The sequence below is a fragment of the Coturnix japonica genome, chromosome 5 (assembly GCF_054131305.1).
Source record: "Coturnix japonica strain WE chromosome 5, WE-NBRP24, whole genome shotgun sequence".
Classification (NCBI taxonomy): domain Eukaryota; kingdom Metazoa; phylum Chordata; class Aves; order Galliformes; family Phasianidae; genus Coturnix; species Coturnix japonica.
In genome coordinates this window covers 10,626,461-10,641,574 of record NC_140667.1, presented here as the reverse complement: position 1 = coordinate 10,641,574, position 15,114 = coordinate 10,626,461, and the positions used below count along the sequence as shown (strand labels likewise).

At 53.1% G+C, this 15,114-nt stretch overlaps 3 protein-coding genes and 1 long non-coding RNA gene across 14 annotated transcripts in view; 2 read left to right on the top strand and 2 right to left on the bottom strand.

The window, feature by feature from the left end:
* The first annotated feature begins 115 nt into the window (after positions 1-115).
* On the top strand, positions 116-8,061 carry LOC107314505 (leucine-rich repeat serine/threonine-protein kinase 2-like). Of its 5 annotated transcripts, none has more exons than XM_032444729.2 (11): positions 116-1,145; positions 2,093-2,969; positions 3,541-3,832; positions 4,333-4,519; positions 5,256-5,446; positions 5,535-6,022; positions 6,637-6,794; positions 7,012-7,171; positions 7,258-7,328; positions 7,683-7,789; positions 7,908-8,061. In XM_032444729.2, the coding sequence occupies exons 1-11, from the start codon at positions 998-1,000 to the stop codon at positions 7,923-7,925; spliced, it is 2,697 nt and encodes an 898-aa protein (XP_032300620.2). In that variant the 5' UTR covers positions 116-997; the 3' UTR covers positions 7,926-8,061. The 5 variants fall into 5 exon arrangements, with proteins under 5 accessions (XP_032300620.2, XP_085404463.1, XP_085404464.1 ...); XM_032444730.2 differs by having other exon boundaries at positions 278-441; XM_085548336.1 differs by having other exon boundaries at positions 304-441; positions 1,986-2,969.
* Positions 8,062-8,114: 53 nt separating this feature from the next.
* On the bottom strand, positions 8,115-11,836 carry IRF7 (interferon regulatory factor 7). 2 transcript variants are annotated; one of them, XM_015863772.3, is made up of 10 exons: positions 11,680-11,836; positions 11,450-11,612; positions 10,580-10,742; positions 10,436-10,503; positions 10,258-10,303; positions 9,987-10,109; positions 9,625-9,906; positions 9,187-9,558; positions 8,951-9,069; positions 8,115-8,758 (listed from the first exon to the last, which is right to left on the bottom strand). In XM_015863772.3, exons 1-10 carry the CDS (start codon positions 11,700-11,702, stop codon positions 8,612-8,614), a joined length of 1,506 nt encoding a protein of 501 aa, XP_015719258.2. In that variant the 5' UTR covers positions 11,703-11,836; the 3' UTR covers positions 8,115-8,611. The 2 variants fall into 2 exon arrangements, with proteins under 2 accessions (XP_015719258.2, XP_015719259.2); XM_015863773.3 differs by lacking the exons at positions 10,258-10,303; positions 10,436-10,503.
* LOC146760668 (uncharacterized) lies at positions 11,590-14,076 on the top strand. Its single transcript, XR_014946358.1, has 2 exons — positions 11,590-11,717; positions 12,325-14,076. It is a non-coding gene; the product is annotated as an uncharacterized LOC146760668 (long non-coding RNA).
* SLC25A22 (solute carrier family 25 member 22) overlaps positions 12,964-15,114 on the bottom strand; it is a 34,315-nt gene continuing 32,164 nt past the window's right edge. For all 6 annotated transcript variants that reach the window (XM_015863774.3, XM_085548345.1, XM_015863775.3 and 3 more), the window contains one exon: positions 12,964-15,054. In XM_015863774.3, coding sequence (XP_015719260.1) covers positions 14,901-15,054 — 154 coding nt within the window. In that variant the 3' untranslated portion in view covers positions 12,964-14,900. The remainder of the gene's footprint in view (positions 15,055-15,114) is intronic.

Sequence of the window (15,114 nt, the reverse complement as noted above, 5' to 3'; positions counted from 1 at the left end):
ACAGAAACACCTTTCTGCTTTTACCTGTGTTAGGAAGAGGGAAGGCATTTAATGTGGAAGCTGAAGAGAAGAACTGCCTGTTTACTTCAATGGGAGCTGAATGTAGCTGGTCTGTTGGAGCAGTTAGCAATGAATCTGAGTGGCAGCTACCTTCTTTGATGGTAGTCTTGCTGCTCCTCTTACAGAGAAAACAGTGATCTGTTTCTGGGATCATCTCTGGGATGGATGATTCTTTCATCAGTATACTTGCATACTATCATTTTGACTGTGGCTGGGTTTGGGCCTTTTGTTTTTTCCCCCAATCTGGCCTAGCAAAACACCTCACTGCCACAATTCATCATCCTAGGGATGTGCTGTTGATAAGCCCGGAGCATTTTGGAGTTGGTTTTCCCTGCTCTGTTCTTCGGATGAAAGTGTAAATGGAATTTGAACGAGGAATTGGTAAGTTCTGGGTTCCTTTGAAAACTGGAACAAATCCTCCTTTTAGGCATACGATTCTCCTTAGTACCTCAAGAGAATACCTAGAAGAGAAGTCTTAGTTTTGAAGCTGAACTTTTTGCTCCAATATATACCTAACTGGTAGGTATGGGACTGTAAATAGTGTAACCTGTTACTGACCTTTCCCTGCTTGTCAACTGTAGTAACACCAATGGAGGTTGACTTGAGACCTGCTCCCACGTGATCTTCATCACATAGGTGCCTTCTAGAGTGTCTTTGGAAGAGGAGATCTTGATAGGAATAAGCTCTCTGGGTTTTTGTATAGTACTGTTGGAACAATTAAGTTGCTATGCAGTTTTGCTGTTTTTCTGCCTGGTAAGTGTAGGAAAAGAGAACACAAATAGCGGAGGGCCTGAGAAGGGGTCAGCTCACAATTCCTCCTAATTCCAGGCAGTTGGAAATAGGAGACTGGGATCCCTTCCTTTTGGTACTTGAGCATGGTGAACCAGGGCTTGGTTTCCAGCCAGGGGTGCTTGGGTTATTAGGAGCTGCCCTGGAGATGGATGGAGAAAGAGAGGGTGGGGTTCCCAGGCAGAGCACAGGGGAGGCGGGGAGCCAGGCAAGAGGAGGAAATGAAAGGGGGAGGCTGAGCAAACGGAGGATCCAGCCGGTGCCACGCTTCAGGGCCATGGCCCAGTCCAGAGCCTGTGAGTAGCTGCCCAGAGCTTTGTGCTGCTCACAGGGCCTGGGTCTCATGGTGGGGATCCTTGGGCTTATCTTTTTTGGAGGAAAGGGATGAGAGGTTCTTGGAAGCGGTCAGAGCTTGCTTTCCTTGCAGGCTGGGTTGCACCCTCCAGGTTTTGCTGGTGGTGATGAAAGCTGGCGAGTCATTCCTGAGCAGGCCATCTTGCACAAGGGAGTTCTGTGCTTGGCATCATATAGCAAGGAAGTGAAACAACGGGGAGGAGAGCGAGTTCAATTGCTTTTTGTTCTAGTGTTGTGCCATCCTCGTCCCCTCGCCCTAACTCTCTTCCCAGGTGCAAATCCTTTTATTCTAGGTAGCCCCCAGCTCCCTTCACCTGTTCCCTATTCTCTGAAAGACCCTCGCTGTCCCTGTGTTATTCCCCAGCATCAGGCTGGCAGCAGCAGTGATTAGGGGAATTGCATCACCCATCTGGAGGGTGAGGATGTGAGAGAGGAAGTGTCTGCACTCACCAGCCCTGGCCTCAGCACATCACCCAGCTGCAGGCTGGACCTGGGGCTGAGCAGCAGTGCAAGGGTGAGTTATTTGGAGAGCAGCAATCCTCCACGTGGCAGCTCCATCCTGCTGGCCCACGGCTGAGATTAAGATAGATGAGTCTGCTGCAGAAGTTCTCGTAGTGAGAGCAAAGCTGTTAGCGTGGCTCTTGTGTTTCTGGTCAAATCCTGGTGGGCACCGCACCTTTTCTTCTACCACCCTGTGTGTTTTCAGGCCCAGACAAGATCCTCTTGCTGTGGTCTTGCTGTGCAGACAGTTCTTGTCTTTTACTTCTGCTTTTTTGTCTCAGAGTTTTGCCAAGCTCAAGGTCTTGAGGGACTGGATCACCTGCAGCCATAGAAGTGAAAGTCTCTCTTCCAATCAGTTCTTACCCACCCTTCCTGTCCCACATGCCAGGTCGGGAGCAGGACTGTTTGCGGGAGGTGACGCTCTCCACCCAAAGGCTGCGGGTGCTGCCTCCAGCAGTGCTCAATAACCCCGCTCTGGAAAGCCTTGACCTCGACAGGAACAAACTCAGGAGCATCGCCGGCATTTCTAAACTTGGCAACCTGAAGAAGCTCATCGTATCCAAGAATGAGATTGTGGACTTTCCCAATGAAATCCAGAGCCTGATCTATCTAGAGAAGCTTGAACTGAATCAGAACCAAATCCGGGTCATTCCAGAGGGCATCTTCTGCCATCTCCCCAGGCTTAAACACTTGCGGCTGAACAACAACCGTCTTGGTGCTCTTCCCAGGGACCTGGCAGCTTGTCGAGGCAGCCTCCAGTACCTCAACATCTCCAACAACCTGTTCCGAACCTTCCCCCAGCCTGTCCTGCAGCTGGCAAACCTGCAGGAGCTCCACGTGCAGAACAATATCCTTCGCCAGCTCCCCAGGGAGCTCTTTCAGGGACAGGCACTGAAAACATTCAAGGCCAACGGGAACCCGCTCAGGGAGCCGCCCAGCGAGGTCTGTGCTGGTGGCATCCAGCAGATCCTGAACTATTTCAACCAGCTTCAACAAGGTTCAGGGCAGGAGGACAAGAGGATCAAGACCATGTTCCTGGGGGCCTCGCTGGCTGGGAAATCTACCATCTGCAAAAGCCTGAAGCAGAGGCAAGCCAAACTGGTGCCCAAAGAAGAACGAACAGTTGGGATAGAGATCAGCGAGTTCCGGATCGAAGACTTCACCTTTCTCTTCTGGGATTTCGCTGGCCAGCTGGAGTATTACATGACGCACCACGTGTTCATCACGCCACAGGCACTCGTCATCCTTGTCATCAATCTCCACATGTAAGAGCTGAATTCAGGGGAGAAAGGGAGGAGGAAAACATATCTGAAGTGGGTAACCTTTCCCCTTCTGTTTCCACTGTTGATGCCATTTCCACTGCACTTAAGTGCTCCTTTCCCACAAGCTCTGACTGGCTCTGTCTCCTCCTTTTTGTTGACGCATTTTAGTAAGCCACCTTACCAAATTCCTCCATTTTGAGTCATTAGATGTATCTTAATTTGTAACAAGCTAATCTATGTGATTGTCAGCTTTGCTTTCTGCCTTGACAATACCTCTACATGGCTTCTGGTGCACCCTGAAAATTAAAAGAGCATTAGGGTTGGGCTTTTTTGGTACAGAGGAATCCTGCTCCCATCCACAACAGGGAAGGGCTCTGCTGCAGCCCCCAGATTTAAGTGGCTTAGGCTAAGGATGGGCAATTTAAGGATGGGTCTGGGTATGGTCCATGACAATTTAGGACATCTGAGTTCTTTTCCAGCAGGTCCCTGGGGCAGTACAGGGTGTGTGGTTAGGCCTGCGCTTATGTTAAGTCATTAGATGTGAACCTGGGATTTTCTTTCTCTTCCTCTCCAGGTACCAAACTAATGATGATGTTTTCAAGGACCTCGTTGGTTTCTGGATCAACAACCTGTTCATGCGAGTCCCAAACTCTGTGGTGCTTCCTGTGGGAACCCATGTAGACTGCTGTCAGAAGCAAGAGGTGGAGGAGAAGAGGTCCAACATCATGGCCAAGATCACAGCCATGTTGGCAGAGAGAAAGAGCAACCTCACTCATTTCATCAACAATCTGGAGGACAGTGAGGAACCTGAGGTTTATGTGGACCAATGGGAGAGGCTGAAGGAGATGGAGAGATGCACATTAACCGTAGGGCTGAGATTATTGTGGGTTTACTGCAGGTGAAAGGGGAAGTAGGCAAGCTGTCAGGATTTGGGCTTGCTCACATGGGCAGGTTTAATAGGGTAGCTGATGAGGAGGTAGTACCTCATGGTCTGCCTTCACCTCACAGTGTGCCAGTGGTGATGGTTACCCATTGCTGACAAATCAGGCACCTAGTTAACTGCAGCAGCTCCATGGCACTGGGACAGAGGTGGCAACATTGCACACTGCTGTAACTGCTGGCTGTGGTATATACTATATACTGTGGCAGCCATCCAGAGATACTCAGCATCACTGGGCTAACAAATAGCTGCTTGGCTTTCCTTAGCTTGGTATCCAGCATTCTGCTTAATATCTGTTGGCATGCACCATGCTCCACCTCCTTGGTGGCCTCTGAAGCATGAGATCCCCCTGTCACCTCACTGGCCACCACCACGGTGGTCCCTGCTGGCTTTGCTTTTGGCAGACATGTGTTTTCTGTCTTTCAGATCTTAGACCTGGTTGCTGTGAACTGCACGGATCACCGTGATATCAAAAAGCTCGAAGCCACAATTCTGGAACATGTGAAGAATGAGGAGCTATTCCCTGAGGTTGTCCGCGTGCTGCCACCCATCTACCAGCAGGTGGAAGCTGCCATTGTGGATATCACCCAGAGCGAGGAGATGGCCGACCACGGTGAGCGCTTCCTCAACCCTCACCTTACTGCCTTTCTGGGAGGGACAAGGCTCTCTGGGGTCCTTCTTTGTGTGGTGGTGGGATTTCTGCTGAAGATCTTGCAGGAGCAGTCATTGTCAGTGCCTGGTTTTGTCTGATGAAGAAAGGTTTGTGTTGGGAGGGACTTCAAAGATCACCCTAGTTCCAAGCCCCTGCCATAGGCAGAGACACTTCCAACAGGCCAGATCAAACTGGCTGTGAACTTCCAGGGATGGAACATCTGCAGCTGCTGTGGTCAGACTGTTCCACTGCCTTGAATCCTCAAAGAAGGAAGGAATTCTTATTATCTAATGTATTGCAAGCATCTGACTCAGAGGCCTAGATGAAAGCAAGGAAAAAGGGCAAGTTCTTCTTCACATGAAGGCCTTGCCAGCATCTGTCAGCCAGTGGATGGAGGAACTTTCAGCTGGCACTGCAGTCTGTAATGTTGTTCTTTCTCCTCTTTGCCCTGTATAAACTCTTTAAATTCATGGTATCTTGCAGGAGGGAGACAGACAGTTTTAATGTTTCTATTTAGCTTCCAAACCCATGTCTTGCAAATGGTATTTAATGAATATCTCTAATCTCAGCTGCCACCTAGGAACAGTGTGACATTGGGCCCTGCTGATGCTTGCTGGCCCTGTAAAGCAGCCTGTGACTGCCGGCTTGGCAGCTGCACCCCAAGATGGATGTGCTGAGCACCTACATCTCCCTCTAGGCATGATGAACCTCCAGTACCTGCTCAGTGAACTCTCCCAGCGAGAGCACCTGGCCAACCTGGACAGAGAGCTTCTCCAGGATATCCTGCGCTACCTCCACCGCATTGGCCTTCTTGTGTGGTACGAAGAAATCAAGCACCTGGAAAGCACTGTCTTTCTGCAGCCCACCTTCCTAATAACTACATTCAAGGTGAGCATGGGGAACAGGACTTTGCAGGGCCCAAGCTTTGCTGTGCTCCTCTCATTGCAGCCTCTTGTTTCCCCCTCTTCCTGCCCAGCTCCTCGTGAGGGACCGCCTGGTCCAGCAGCTGGAGAGCATCTCTGCGGACACGCTGATTGCGGAACATGCCACCATCAGGGACAGGTCCAACTGGGTGTGGGCCTTCAAGTCAAAGGCAATGCTGTGCCATCAGGCAGTGCGTGCTTTGGTGAAGTACCAGCTCTGTTCGGAAGGGATGCAGGATATCTTTGAGGAGATCATGGGGGACAAGAGCCACAGGGGGAAAGGGAAGCTCTTCAGCCTCCTGGAGCACTTTGAGCTCTGCCTGGAGGTGAGGCAAGCCAAAGCACTCAATCCTCAGGCCAGTGAGTTTGTGCCTGGGAAGACATGGGAGACAACACAGGACCAAGGCGAGTCCTGGTACTTGTTCCCAACCTACCTAAACCAGACTGAAGAGGTCGCTGAAGTGTGGGGAGGAGATCACCGTGAGGACCTCCACATCCGTATCTACTTCTCCCCTGAGATACCTGAGGGCTTCTTCCACAGGTGCGTAGTGTTGTCCAGCCCTGCCCTGGATTTGTGGAGTCCTGGGTGAATCACTGTGATGTCCCTTGTCCAGATGCAAGCAAGGATAACGATCCTTCTGCTTCACCTACAATCTGGGGGGGGCAGGAGGGGTTGGCAGTCCATAGAGCTAGTTTGTGCCTATCCAGGCATTATAGAATGGGTAGGAGGGGACCTTAAAGCCCACCCAGTTCCAACCCCTTATCATGGGCAGTACTGCCACCCACCAGATCCAACCTGGCCTTGAATGCCTCCTTGTCTCACAGTCCCACCACAACCGAGAGAGGAGGAAGGCCTTTTTTCCTCTAGGACTGGACCACTCACCACTGGGACCCTTCAGGTTTCTGGAAGGCCTCCTGTCATTGTAGGGTTCTTGACTTGTATCTGGGGTTTTATCACACAACCAAACCTGGAAGCAGCTCTTGCCTTAACAGGCTGCTCCTGCTGCTTGAGCCATGACCTTCATTCAGCTTCTAGCACTATTTTGACTGCAACTAGTTTTATATTTTTCAGGTTGCCCCATTGCCACATTTTCTCCCACTGTGGGATATAAGCGGGGAGGAGGGTGGTTAAAGCCACAGACAATCTCTTTGCAGGTTCCTTGTGAAAGCTTGCTCCTTCTACTCCACACATTGGGTGGCCAAGGCAACCTGTCTGCTCGTATGCAATGGCAAACCTCTGCTGATTAAAGAGAACAACCAGCGGGCGTACAGCTACCTGGAGTTGAGGTGCAGGAAGCCAGCAGGAGTAAGAGGTGAGGAGCACCAAGGAATAGACCAAGGGCTGTCTGAGGGAAGTAACTCTCTCAGTACCTCTTCAAGTTGCCCTTGAAGGCTGTTATGCTTTGGTTAAGACTACAAACTGTGATCTGGTGGTGGTTGGCCACAACGAGGCTGGAAGCAAGATGTGTAGCTCCCAGGCCCCTGTATTGCTGCTGTGGGTAACAGTGCCTCTCTCCTTTTGTCTGAAAGCATTCCGGTTTGCTTGGGACTTCCTCATGGCGGTTGTGTTTATCATCCAGAAGCTCTCTGAAGAGTGGCCAGGGCTGCACGTGTGTGTGAAGACCCCTTGCCGCACGGCCGGCTGTCCTGCAGAGCTCATCTGGCCAGACATGGATGGCAAAACCCCCATGTATGTATGTGCTCACTCAGCACAGAGGGCTGGAGCCCGATGGGTGCTGCTGCAATGCCAACTAACTGGGGCTTTTTCCTTCACAGGACAAAGGAAGATGTTAAGACCTGTGGAACATGTGGGCATCGTTTTGCTGCAGAGCTGCTCTTACCCAAAGGTGCGGCTGGTGGTGGTGAAGCAGAGCTCTGGCTGGAGGGAGGCATGTGATGGTGGTGTCCTGTCTCAGGCTACACAGGAAGGCAGAGCCCCAGAAGCAGGGAGTTAAATAGGCTTTCTAAATGAAGGGGCCTTTCTAGTGTCTCTAAGTGGTGAGGAGTTTGTGTCCAGTGGGAAATGCTGGCTCCCCTTCTGGAAACAGGTACTCCAAGCAGTTCCTCTTCATGGGCCAAAACGGTTAACGCTGGCTGTCCTGTCAGCAGCCGGGCTTTCTGCTTATTCTTAGGGGAAAACTGTTGGGCATATTGGAGCAGAGTTGCTTAAGAGCTGACAGTCCCTTTCTTTATCCACACAGTGCCTGGGCAGCCAGAAGCATCCCCAGCACAGCCCCCTGTCCACTACTACGTGACCAGCTACGGCACCACCACCTTTGGGCCCAGCAGTATCCATGTCACCCGCCAGGTAGGCTGTCCCCTCCCCTTTCCTCTTCCCACACTCCCATGCCACCCTCTTGGGGCAGCCCCACACTACAGACCATCACCTGGATGCTCTCTGTGATGTAAGCACTTTGTTTTTCCAGAACATCACCGGTGAGTGACTGCAGGCCAGTGGGGAGAGAGGCTCACATGGAAGACAAAAGAACTGTTTTAAGCTGAAGTCAAGCTCTCCTCAGCACGTCGAGCTTACAAGTACTACTTGCGTCCTTACTGAAGGGCAATAAATCCATAAATCAACGTGCTGACTTGCGATGCACAAAGGATACACTCAGGGGGCTGTGCGACACCGGTGAGTGGGAAGCAGCTTTATATAGACATACATTTAAACTTACAAAACTTCAGAAAAGTAAATCTGAAAAGAACCACAATCCCCAAAAACTCCAGTCAGCTGGTGAAAAAGCCACACACCAGCTCCACCTCCACAGGAACTGTCCTGGGGGCGAAGGAGGAAGGACCCCCACCATACACCATGCCGGTGCTGTGGGGTTGAAGCGCCACGCGGTCAGAGTAAAGGCTTTCCCAACCACCAAGCTTTTTGCAGCAGCTTTTGGAGGAGAGGACCTGGGCTGGTTGGCATGGCCCCGCTGCTGGCTGCTCATGTGCTGTGTGTTGACCCTCAGCCAGCACTCATGGCCAGAGCAGGGCTGCAAGATGTGCCCAGGGAGTGGATGCAAATGCTGCTCTTTTCTCCTCTGTAACGGTGAAACCAGCCCAATCCTGGCCCAGCGGAGCCAGAAAGCTTGTTGCAGAACAGCAGAGGCCGTAGGAGGAACATAGGAAGGGAGTATCAGAATGTCTGCAGGTGGTATTGCTCAATGAGCTCAAAGAGGTTGAAGGAGTCAGAGAGCTGCAGGCTGACATTGCCACTGTTGAGGGAGGAGGCTCCTTCCCGCTGCATCTGCTCATACCAGAACTCGCAGAACTTGGGTACCAGCTGCAACAACACACAGGCACAGCTTTGGGCGGGATTCTGGGCAGTTGCCATGCTTTCCTGTGCAGCCCTGTCCCTCCATCCACGAGGAAAACAAGGGGGTGCACAGGACAATCCATCTCCCCCAGTCCTGAGAGTCCCAGTCCACGGGTACCCACCTCCCTCCACCTCTGTGGCAACCTCAGGGCCACTCACCTTCACCAGGATGAGCCTGGACTCCTTGGGCTTCGTTCTGGAGAAGCATTGCCCAAAGCAGAGGAAGATGGTGAAATCTGGGGAGCGCTCCCTGCGTCTGTCGCGGAAGTCCCGGAGCTCTGCAAGGAGAGGCAAGGCTTGGGCTTGGGGCAGGCCCAGCAAGGGCAGCAGGTACTTTGGTTGGGTGCTCCCCACCACCTCAAACACAAAACAGGGTGGGAAGGGGCCCTACGCACCTGTGCAAAACACATTGAAGTCGAAGATGGTGGTCTCTTCGTCCCTCTCGAGCAGGTTCTGAGGGGGTTCCCCACCCTCGAGCTGCTGCGACAAGGCCCAGTAGACCTTGCACTTCTTCAGCCGAGTGGCCAGGAGCTGGTTGGCACGTTGCTCCAGCCGCAGCCCCACCACCCGCAGCAGTTCCTCAGTGTATTGACGCTGCCTGGCGTCGGCCAGGCTGGCAGGGCTGGGGAACAGCACCAGCCGCTGCTCGGCCACGGCCGGGTCCAGGGGCTGGTAGGCCAGCACACACCGGCTGTCGCCTACCTGCTCCTGGTAAACCACCCTTCCTCGGTAGTAGATAGTGATGTCTAGGACGAGGGGCTGCTCTCCTGCAGGAAGCAGCTGTCAGTGGGGGCGACCCCAAGAACCCCTTGTCCCCACAGAGGGACCCTCACCTGTGTCATCTGCCGGTGGTGGAGGTGCAGCGTTGGCAGGCTGGAAGAGTAGCTCCTCACCCGGGGATGGTGCAGGGATGGCACATTCCTCACTCATAGAGAAGCCTCCGGGCCCATCCTGCCCGCAGCCCCCACCTGGCAGGGGCTGGTCCTCCATCAGCAGAGGCTCTGGGGGGGTGCAGGTGCCCTGCTCCTCCAGGTGCCTCCAGTCCTGGAACTGTGGCACAGGGAGGCAGACACCTGGGCCAGGAAGCAGCACAGCGTCCTCGGGCAAGGCATCCCCTACAGAGGCATTATAGGTGGGTATGTACAGGTGGGTTATCTCACTCTGCACCCACCAAAACAAGTGGGCCTGGTCTCACCTGTGTGTGCCCAGTGGGCTGGCTGGGAGCTGAGGGCAGAGATGTTGCAGTGCTGCAGTATGGACTGCAGCATGTCCAAATTCACCTGCATCAGGGCTGGTGCAGCAACACCTTCAGCGCTGCCTGTGGGGCACAGCAGGGGGGTCACCAGCCGTCAGCAACCCCGAACCCAACCCCCAGGGTGGCTCAGACATGGGACAAATCCACCACGATCCCACCGCCAGGCTGAGCCTGAGGTGCCCCCACACACAAACAGGGGATTGGGGCCTACCTGTGGGCGTGTTTTTCGAGGTCAAATCATGGTTGTTGAGCAACAGCTGCAGAGGAAAGTGGGACAGAGCTGCAGCACTGGGGCTGTGGGCCCAGGCTAAGGATGAGGGCTGCAATGTGCCAGCAGCAGTATGGACTGCAGTATGTCCCCTCCCCTTCTGCTATGCCCATCCCATTACCTGCGGCTGTATCTGCTGCAGTGGGGCATCCGCCACAGGGCCCCCCAAACCTCTGTCATTGGAGATGGCTGGAAGAAGAGCAGGGTGAGCAGGGTGCCCTAAACTCAGCCCCTATCTTGTTGCTCCCTCCAGGTCTGGGCTCACCTGAGGCAACTGCATAGACCTTGTGTGGGTCATTGTTGCACTTGGAGCGGTCCTCCAGCAGCGTGAACATGTGGGTGCTCCTCAGGGCGCAGCGGAAATTGGTCTTCCATTTGGCTGGATCCTCTGCATTCCCCTCATATCTTCCGCTGGCCTCTGCCCAGGCCTGGTGGTCATGGAGAGGTGAGTACACGGACCCCAGAAATGTGGGTCCTGATTATCCCATCTCATCCATATGGAAGGCCTTGAGGTCATTGCCAGTCACCCCTTGTCCCACCCTCCCTTGAAAACTGTGGGGTCACTGCTAGTCACCCCCCTACAGCACTGCAGAGTGGCAGGATGGTTGAGGTGGCTGGTCCCCCTTGGTCCACCTGGCCCAGCCCTTGCATAAGCAGCAGGAACATCCAGCATTGGGTGCTGCCATTCTTACCTGCCTTGAAGACCACAGCCCTCCAGTTAGATCTATCCTATTTCAAAGACCTTGCAGTCACCACCGGTGATCATCCCATTCCCATCCACCTCAAAGACCACAGTTTAAAACCATAATATAATATACCATTAGGGTTGGAAAGGACCACTAAGATCACCAGGTCCAACCACCAACCCATCCCCTCCATACCCACTGACCACATCCCTCACTGCCATATCCACACAGTTCCTACACACCCCCAGGGACAGTGACCTCACCACCACCCCGGCACCTCATCCACCCATCTCAAACACCACAGACCTCTCGTGCCACCTCAAACACCTCGGAGTCACCACTGCTGATCACCTCATTCCCAACCATCTTGAAGACCTCGGGTTGCTGCTGTTTGACCCCCCCTCACCTCACCCACCCTGAAGCCCACCCATCTCTAAGGTCCCCCCCACCTTGAAGATCTCCACGTCGCTGCTGGTGACATCCTTCCTGGCGTTGTGCTTCCAAGGGATGCGGAAGATACGACGGGCTTGGTCTATCCAGCAGAGCCCTCGGTACGACCCGCTGCTCACGGCGTTCAGCAGCCAGGGCCCGAAGCGCAGCCTCTGGGCGTCCCTGCGGGGCGGCACGGTCAGCTCCCGGCTGTGCGGACACCCGGCAGACACCCGGCCGCGCCGCTTACCCCTCTCCGTCCAGCGCTGCCATGGCTCCGAGGCGTCCGTAAGTCAGCGCTCACGGACGGGACGGGAAGGGATGGAACCGGAGGGTGCCACCCCGGGGCCGGGCTCTTATAGACCCGCGGTGGCTTTCCTGGAAATCACGTGGGGAAATGAAACCGAAACCGCTGCTGCGGGAGGGAGCGGCCGGGAGGCTGCGGGTCGGCAGCTGCGGGGTGCGGGGATGGCTCTTAGGCACTGCGCATCTCCATCCGCATCTCAGCCCGCACGGGTCCGCTGTGGGCAGTGGGGGTGTCCGGGTCGAAGGGCAGCTCGGAACGCTGCCAGCGGGGCTTTCCGCCTTGGACCCAATGCAGCCTCGGGGCTGGAAAGTCCAGCAGGCTTTAGAAAGTTATTTTAATGAGTTATTTTAACTGCATTGATTTTAACGCCACCCCCGGTCCCAAATCCTCTCCTTCTTTGCCACGCAATCCCCCTGTTGCATCACAGGAAAATTCCCCGTGTTACCCTCCAGCACATCCAACTGTACCTGTTCAGGATTTCACTATCATTTAACTGTTTTTTTCCCATTTTGCTTGGTAGGAATTTCCCCGTGATGCTTTAGGACATTTCCTTACCACTTCCTGGTACACTTTTTTCCTCCAAGGAAGAAAGTGAAAAACCGTGGTTACGGAGGGGCATTAGGCACCTGGAGCCACCAGAGCCAAAGCCTGGACAAGGACAAGGTGACAACACACAGGGCATAAAAGAGAAGAGCCCAGCAGAGGACCCAAGGCAGAAGTCACGGGGTAGGACATGCCAGGTGCCAGCTCCATGCTCCACCCTGTCCCCACAATACATGGCACCTGCAGTAGGAAAGCAGACACCTGGCCAGGGCCAGCAGTGTCTGTTTGCCTCTACTTCATAATGCTGGAGTCCACACTTGGAGATTTCTGCTCACTTGCGATGGATTGGAATTCCCCTAGTTGAAACTCACTGTTTTGGTGGCAGCCTGCAGGGCCAGGTCACGGCCACCTCCTGACACCCTCCAGCCTCAGGTCCAAGCAGCTAAATCCAGCCCCGGTAAGGTCACAGTGTCCAGAAGCACTTGGGGATAAGGAAAAGTGATCCCCCCCCCTTCTCCAAAATGCTGGGATGAGGAAAGCAGGGGGGGAGGCTGCTCTTAACTTCTACAAACCAGCACCTGGACTTAGAAAACCATAATTGTAGCCTCCCCACAGTTAAGAGTCGGGGTGTTTTGCTGAATTGAACGAGAGCAGCTGAAGGTTTCGAGAGGAAGAGGGAGCACCTTAGAAAAACCACACATCTTTCTCTTTTAATCCACCCAAGAGAAATCCAGAGCAAGAGCAGCATCACAGCATTACACACATCACAGACATCTGCTGGACTTAGAGACCATTTCTGCACAGATCCCTTCCCAGATACAAGGAAAAAAGCATTAAAAAAAACAGAAGAAAAGGCAAGTGATTGACAGAAGCAAGGTGACAAGGAACACATCAGCCACACCACGACTTCTTCTAAGAGGAAAAGGACACGTGGAAGAGGAAAGCCCTCAACATACAGGTTTTGAGGACTACCCTAACCCGAGGATGCTGAAACAGAGGTGGTTTTTCTTTCGAACATTAAAAACATGGAGATATATATATATATATGGATTTAATTAACTTAAATATACAACCGAAACACAAACACCAAGCAACGCCTGGAGAAACAAACAGAAAGAAGGAATGGAAGGTGAATTTGACTCGTTTAATTTAAACATCGAGGTCGGGTGGATTGCACCACATGGAATAAATAATGGAGAAGATCACGGTGAGGTTGTTGATCTTGCGCTTCAGATAAGTTACCAAGGATAAACAGCACAGCCCAAGAGAGTACTTAATGAGAAGCCCTCTGACAAGTGGTTGCAGCTGGGCAGTGTCCCTTTGGCAGAGCAGGTTGTGGAGCAGGGAAGTGCCCCCACCACCCAACCACCACCGCTACCCCAAGGGCAAAAGCAATGAGTTTCTGGGATTGCAATCCTGCAGTCCCACCTGCACTACAGCTCCTTGCTCAAGGCTTGGAACCTCCTTGATAGCAGCTGGCTGCAGGCACATCCAGTCAAACAACAACACAAAACCAGACCTTGTGCTTTCACCTTGTGAGCTAAGAGCAAACAAACACAGCATGCTCTGTAGCACAGCTGCTGTACCTTGGACCCTATCGAAACAGACCAGGCTCCTCCTTTCATGCCCTGGGGTCAAGCCAGGAAACAAAGAGCTGTGTACACAGCAAACCGCACACCCGCTGCAGGCATCACCTTGGGGCGGGCAGGCTGAAGGAATGTAAGTGGTTTCTTTTTGTTTGGTTGCTTTTCCCTCCCCACAGTCCCTGCATTAAAAAATAAAATAAAATAAAGTTGATCCCAAGTTTCTTTCCTTCCCCTGCCCGCAGCCAAGCAGGGAAGGACCTTCGACATTCACCTGATCCCACAGACATGTTCCCTACAGAGCAGCCACCTCATCTCTGCACCTCGCCCGGATGCTCCTGTGACACTTCATTAGGAGGGAAGTCCCTTTGATTTAGAACAAAAGTAATTACCAAAAAAAAACCCAAAACAGCAATGATTCCCTTTCTCTGATCTCCACGAAATTCATCCCAGTCCAATTCATTTTTGTTCAAGGGAAAGAGGCAAAGGTTTCCAAGCCAAGGAACTTGGCAGACCCAGTGTCCCTTTTGCACCCCTCTGCAGGACACCTGCTGTCCTCCTGGGACACAGAAGGGTGGCTCAGGGACACAGCTGTCCCTGCAGCCCCTCTGCAGGCAGCCAGGAGCCCCGGGAAGGACAGAGGTGAGTGAGGGCTCAGGTTAGTTTTTTTCCCCTTTCCTCTTCCTTCTTAATGCTGGGAGGAAACTTCTTGGGTGCGCAGGCCCAGTCTGTGATTACCAGTGTCCTTAAGAATTAGGATTAAAAAGAAAAAGGAAAAAAAAAAAAAAAAGGAAAAAAAAAAAAAAAGATATGCATAATTGGGTATTGTCCGTGGAAGGAGAGGGAGGGAACAGGCTCCAGATCAAGACAAAAAAGAGACTCTCCCTCCCCATGTTTGCTCATCTGGAGACCAAGTCCCCCCATGTTCCCATGCGAACCCTCTGTGCTGTTGCTCTGACACCACTCGACATGGACGACGAACACAGGGATGAATCCGGCGTGGCAGAGGACGGGCGGGCACAGGCAGGCACATCGGGGCTAGGCCCGGTGCTTGGGGAGTACGTCCAGGAGGAACTCCGCAATGCCAATGAAGTAGACGACTTGTGCGATGCCGAAGAGAGGAGCGATGACCAGGGCTCGGCAGTACGCCCCTTTCAGGAAGGCCATGGGTCCTTCCTTCTGCCAGATCTTCCTGGGAAAAGATAGCACAGGTTGGTCAATGTCCATCCCATCCCATCCCTCCACTGTGCCA

Coding starts and splice junctions, on each gene's coding strand:
- LOC107314505 (XM_032444729.2), top strand. CDS start 998: ATGGATGGAGAAAGAGAGGGTGGGGTTCCCAGGCAGAGCACAGGGGAG. Junction 1,146..2,092: donor CATGGCCCAGTCCAGAGCCT/GTGAGTAGCTGC, acceptor CCCACATGCCAG/GTCGGGAGCAGGACTGTTTG. Junction 3,833..4,332: donor TGGAGAGATGCACATTAACC/GTAGGGCTGAGA, acceptor TCTGTCTTTCAG/ATCTTAGACCTGGTTGCTGT.
- IRF7 (XM_015863772.3), bottom strand. CDS start 11,702: ATGGCAGCGCTGGACGGAGAGGG. Junction 11,613..11,679: donor GCAGCGCTGGACGGAGAGGG/GTAAGCGGCGCG, acceptor GCCGCCCCGCAG/GGACGCCCAGAGGCTGCGCT. Junction 9,070..9,186: donor CTTCAATGTGTTTTGCACAG/GTGCGTAGGGCC, acceptor CTCTCCTTGCAG/AGCTCCGGGACTTCCGCGAC.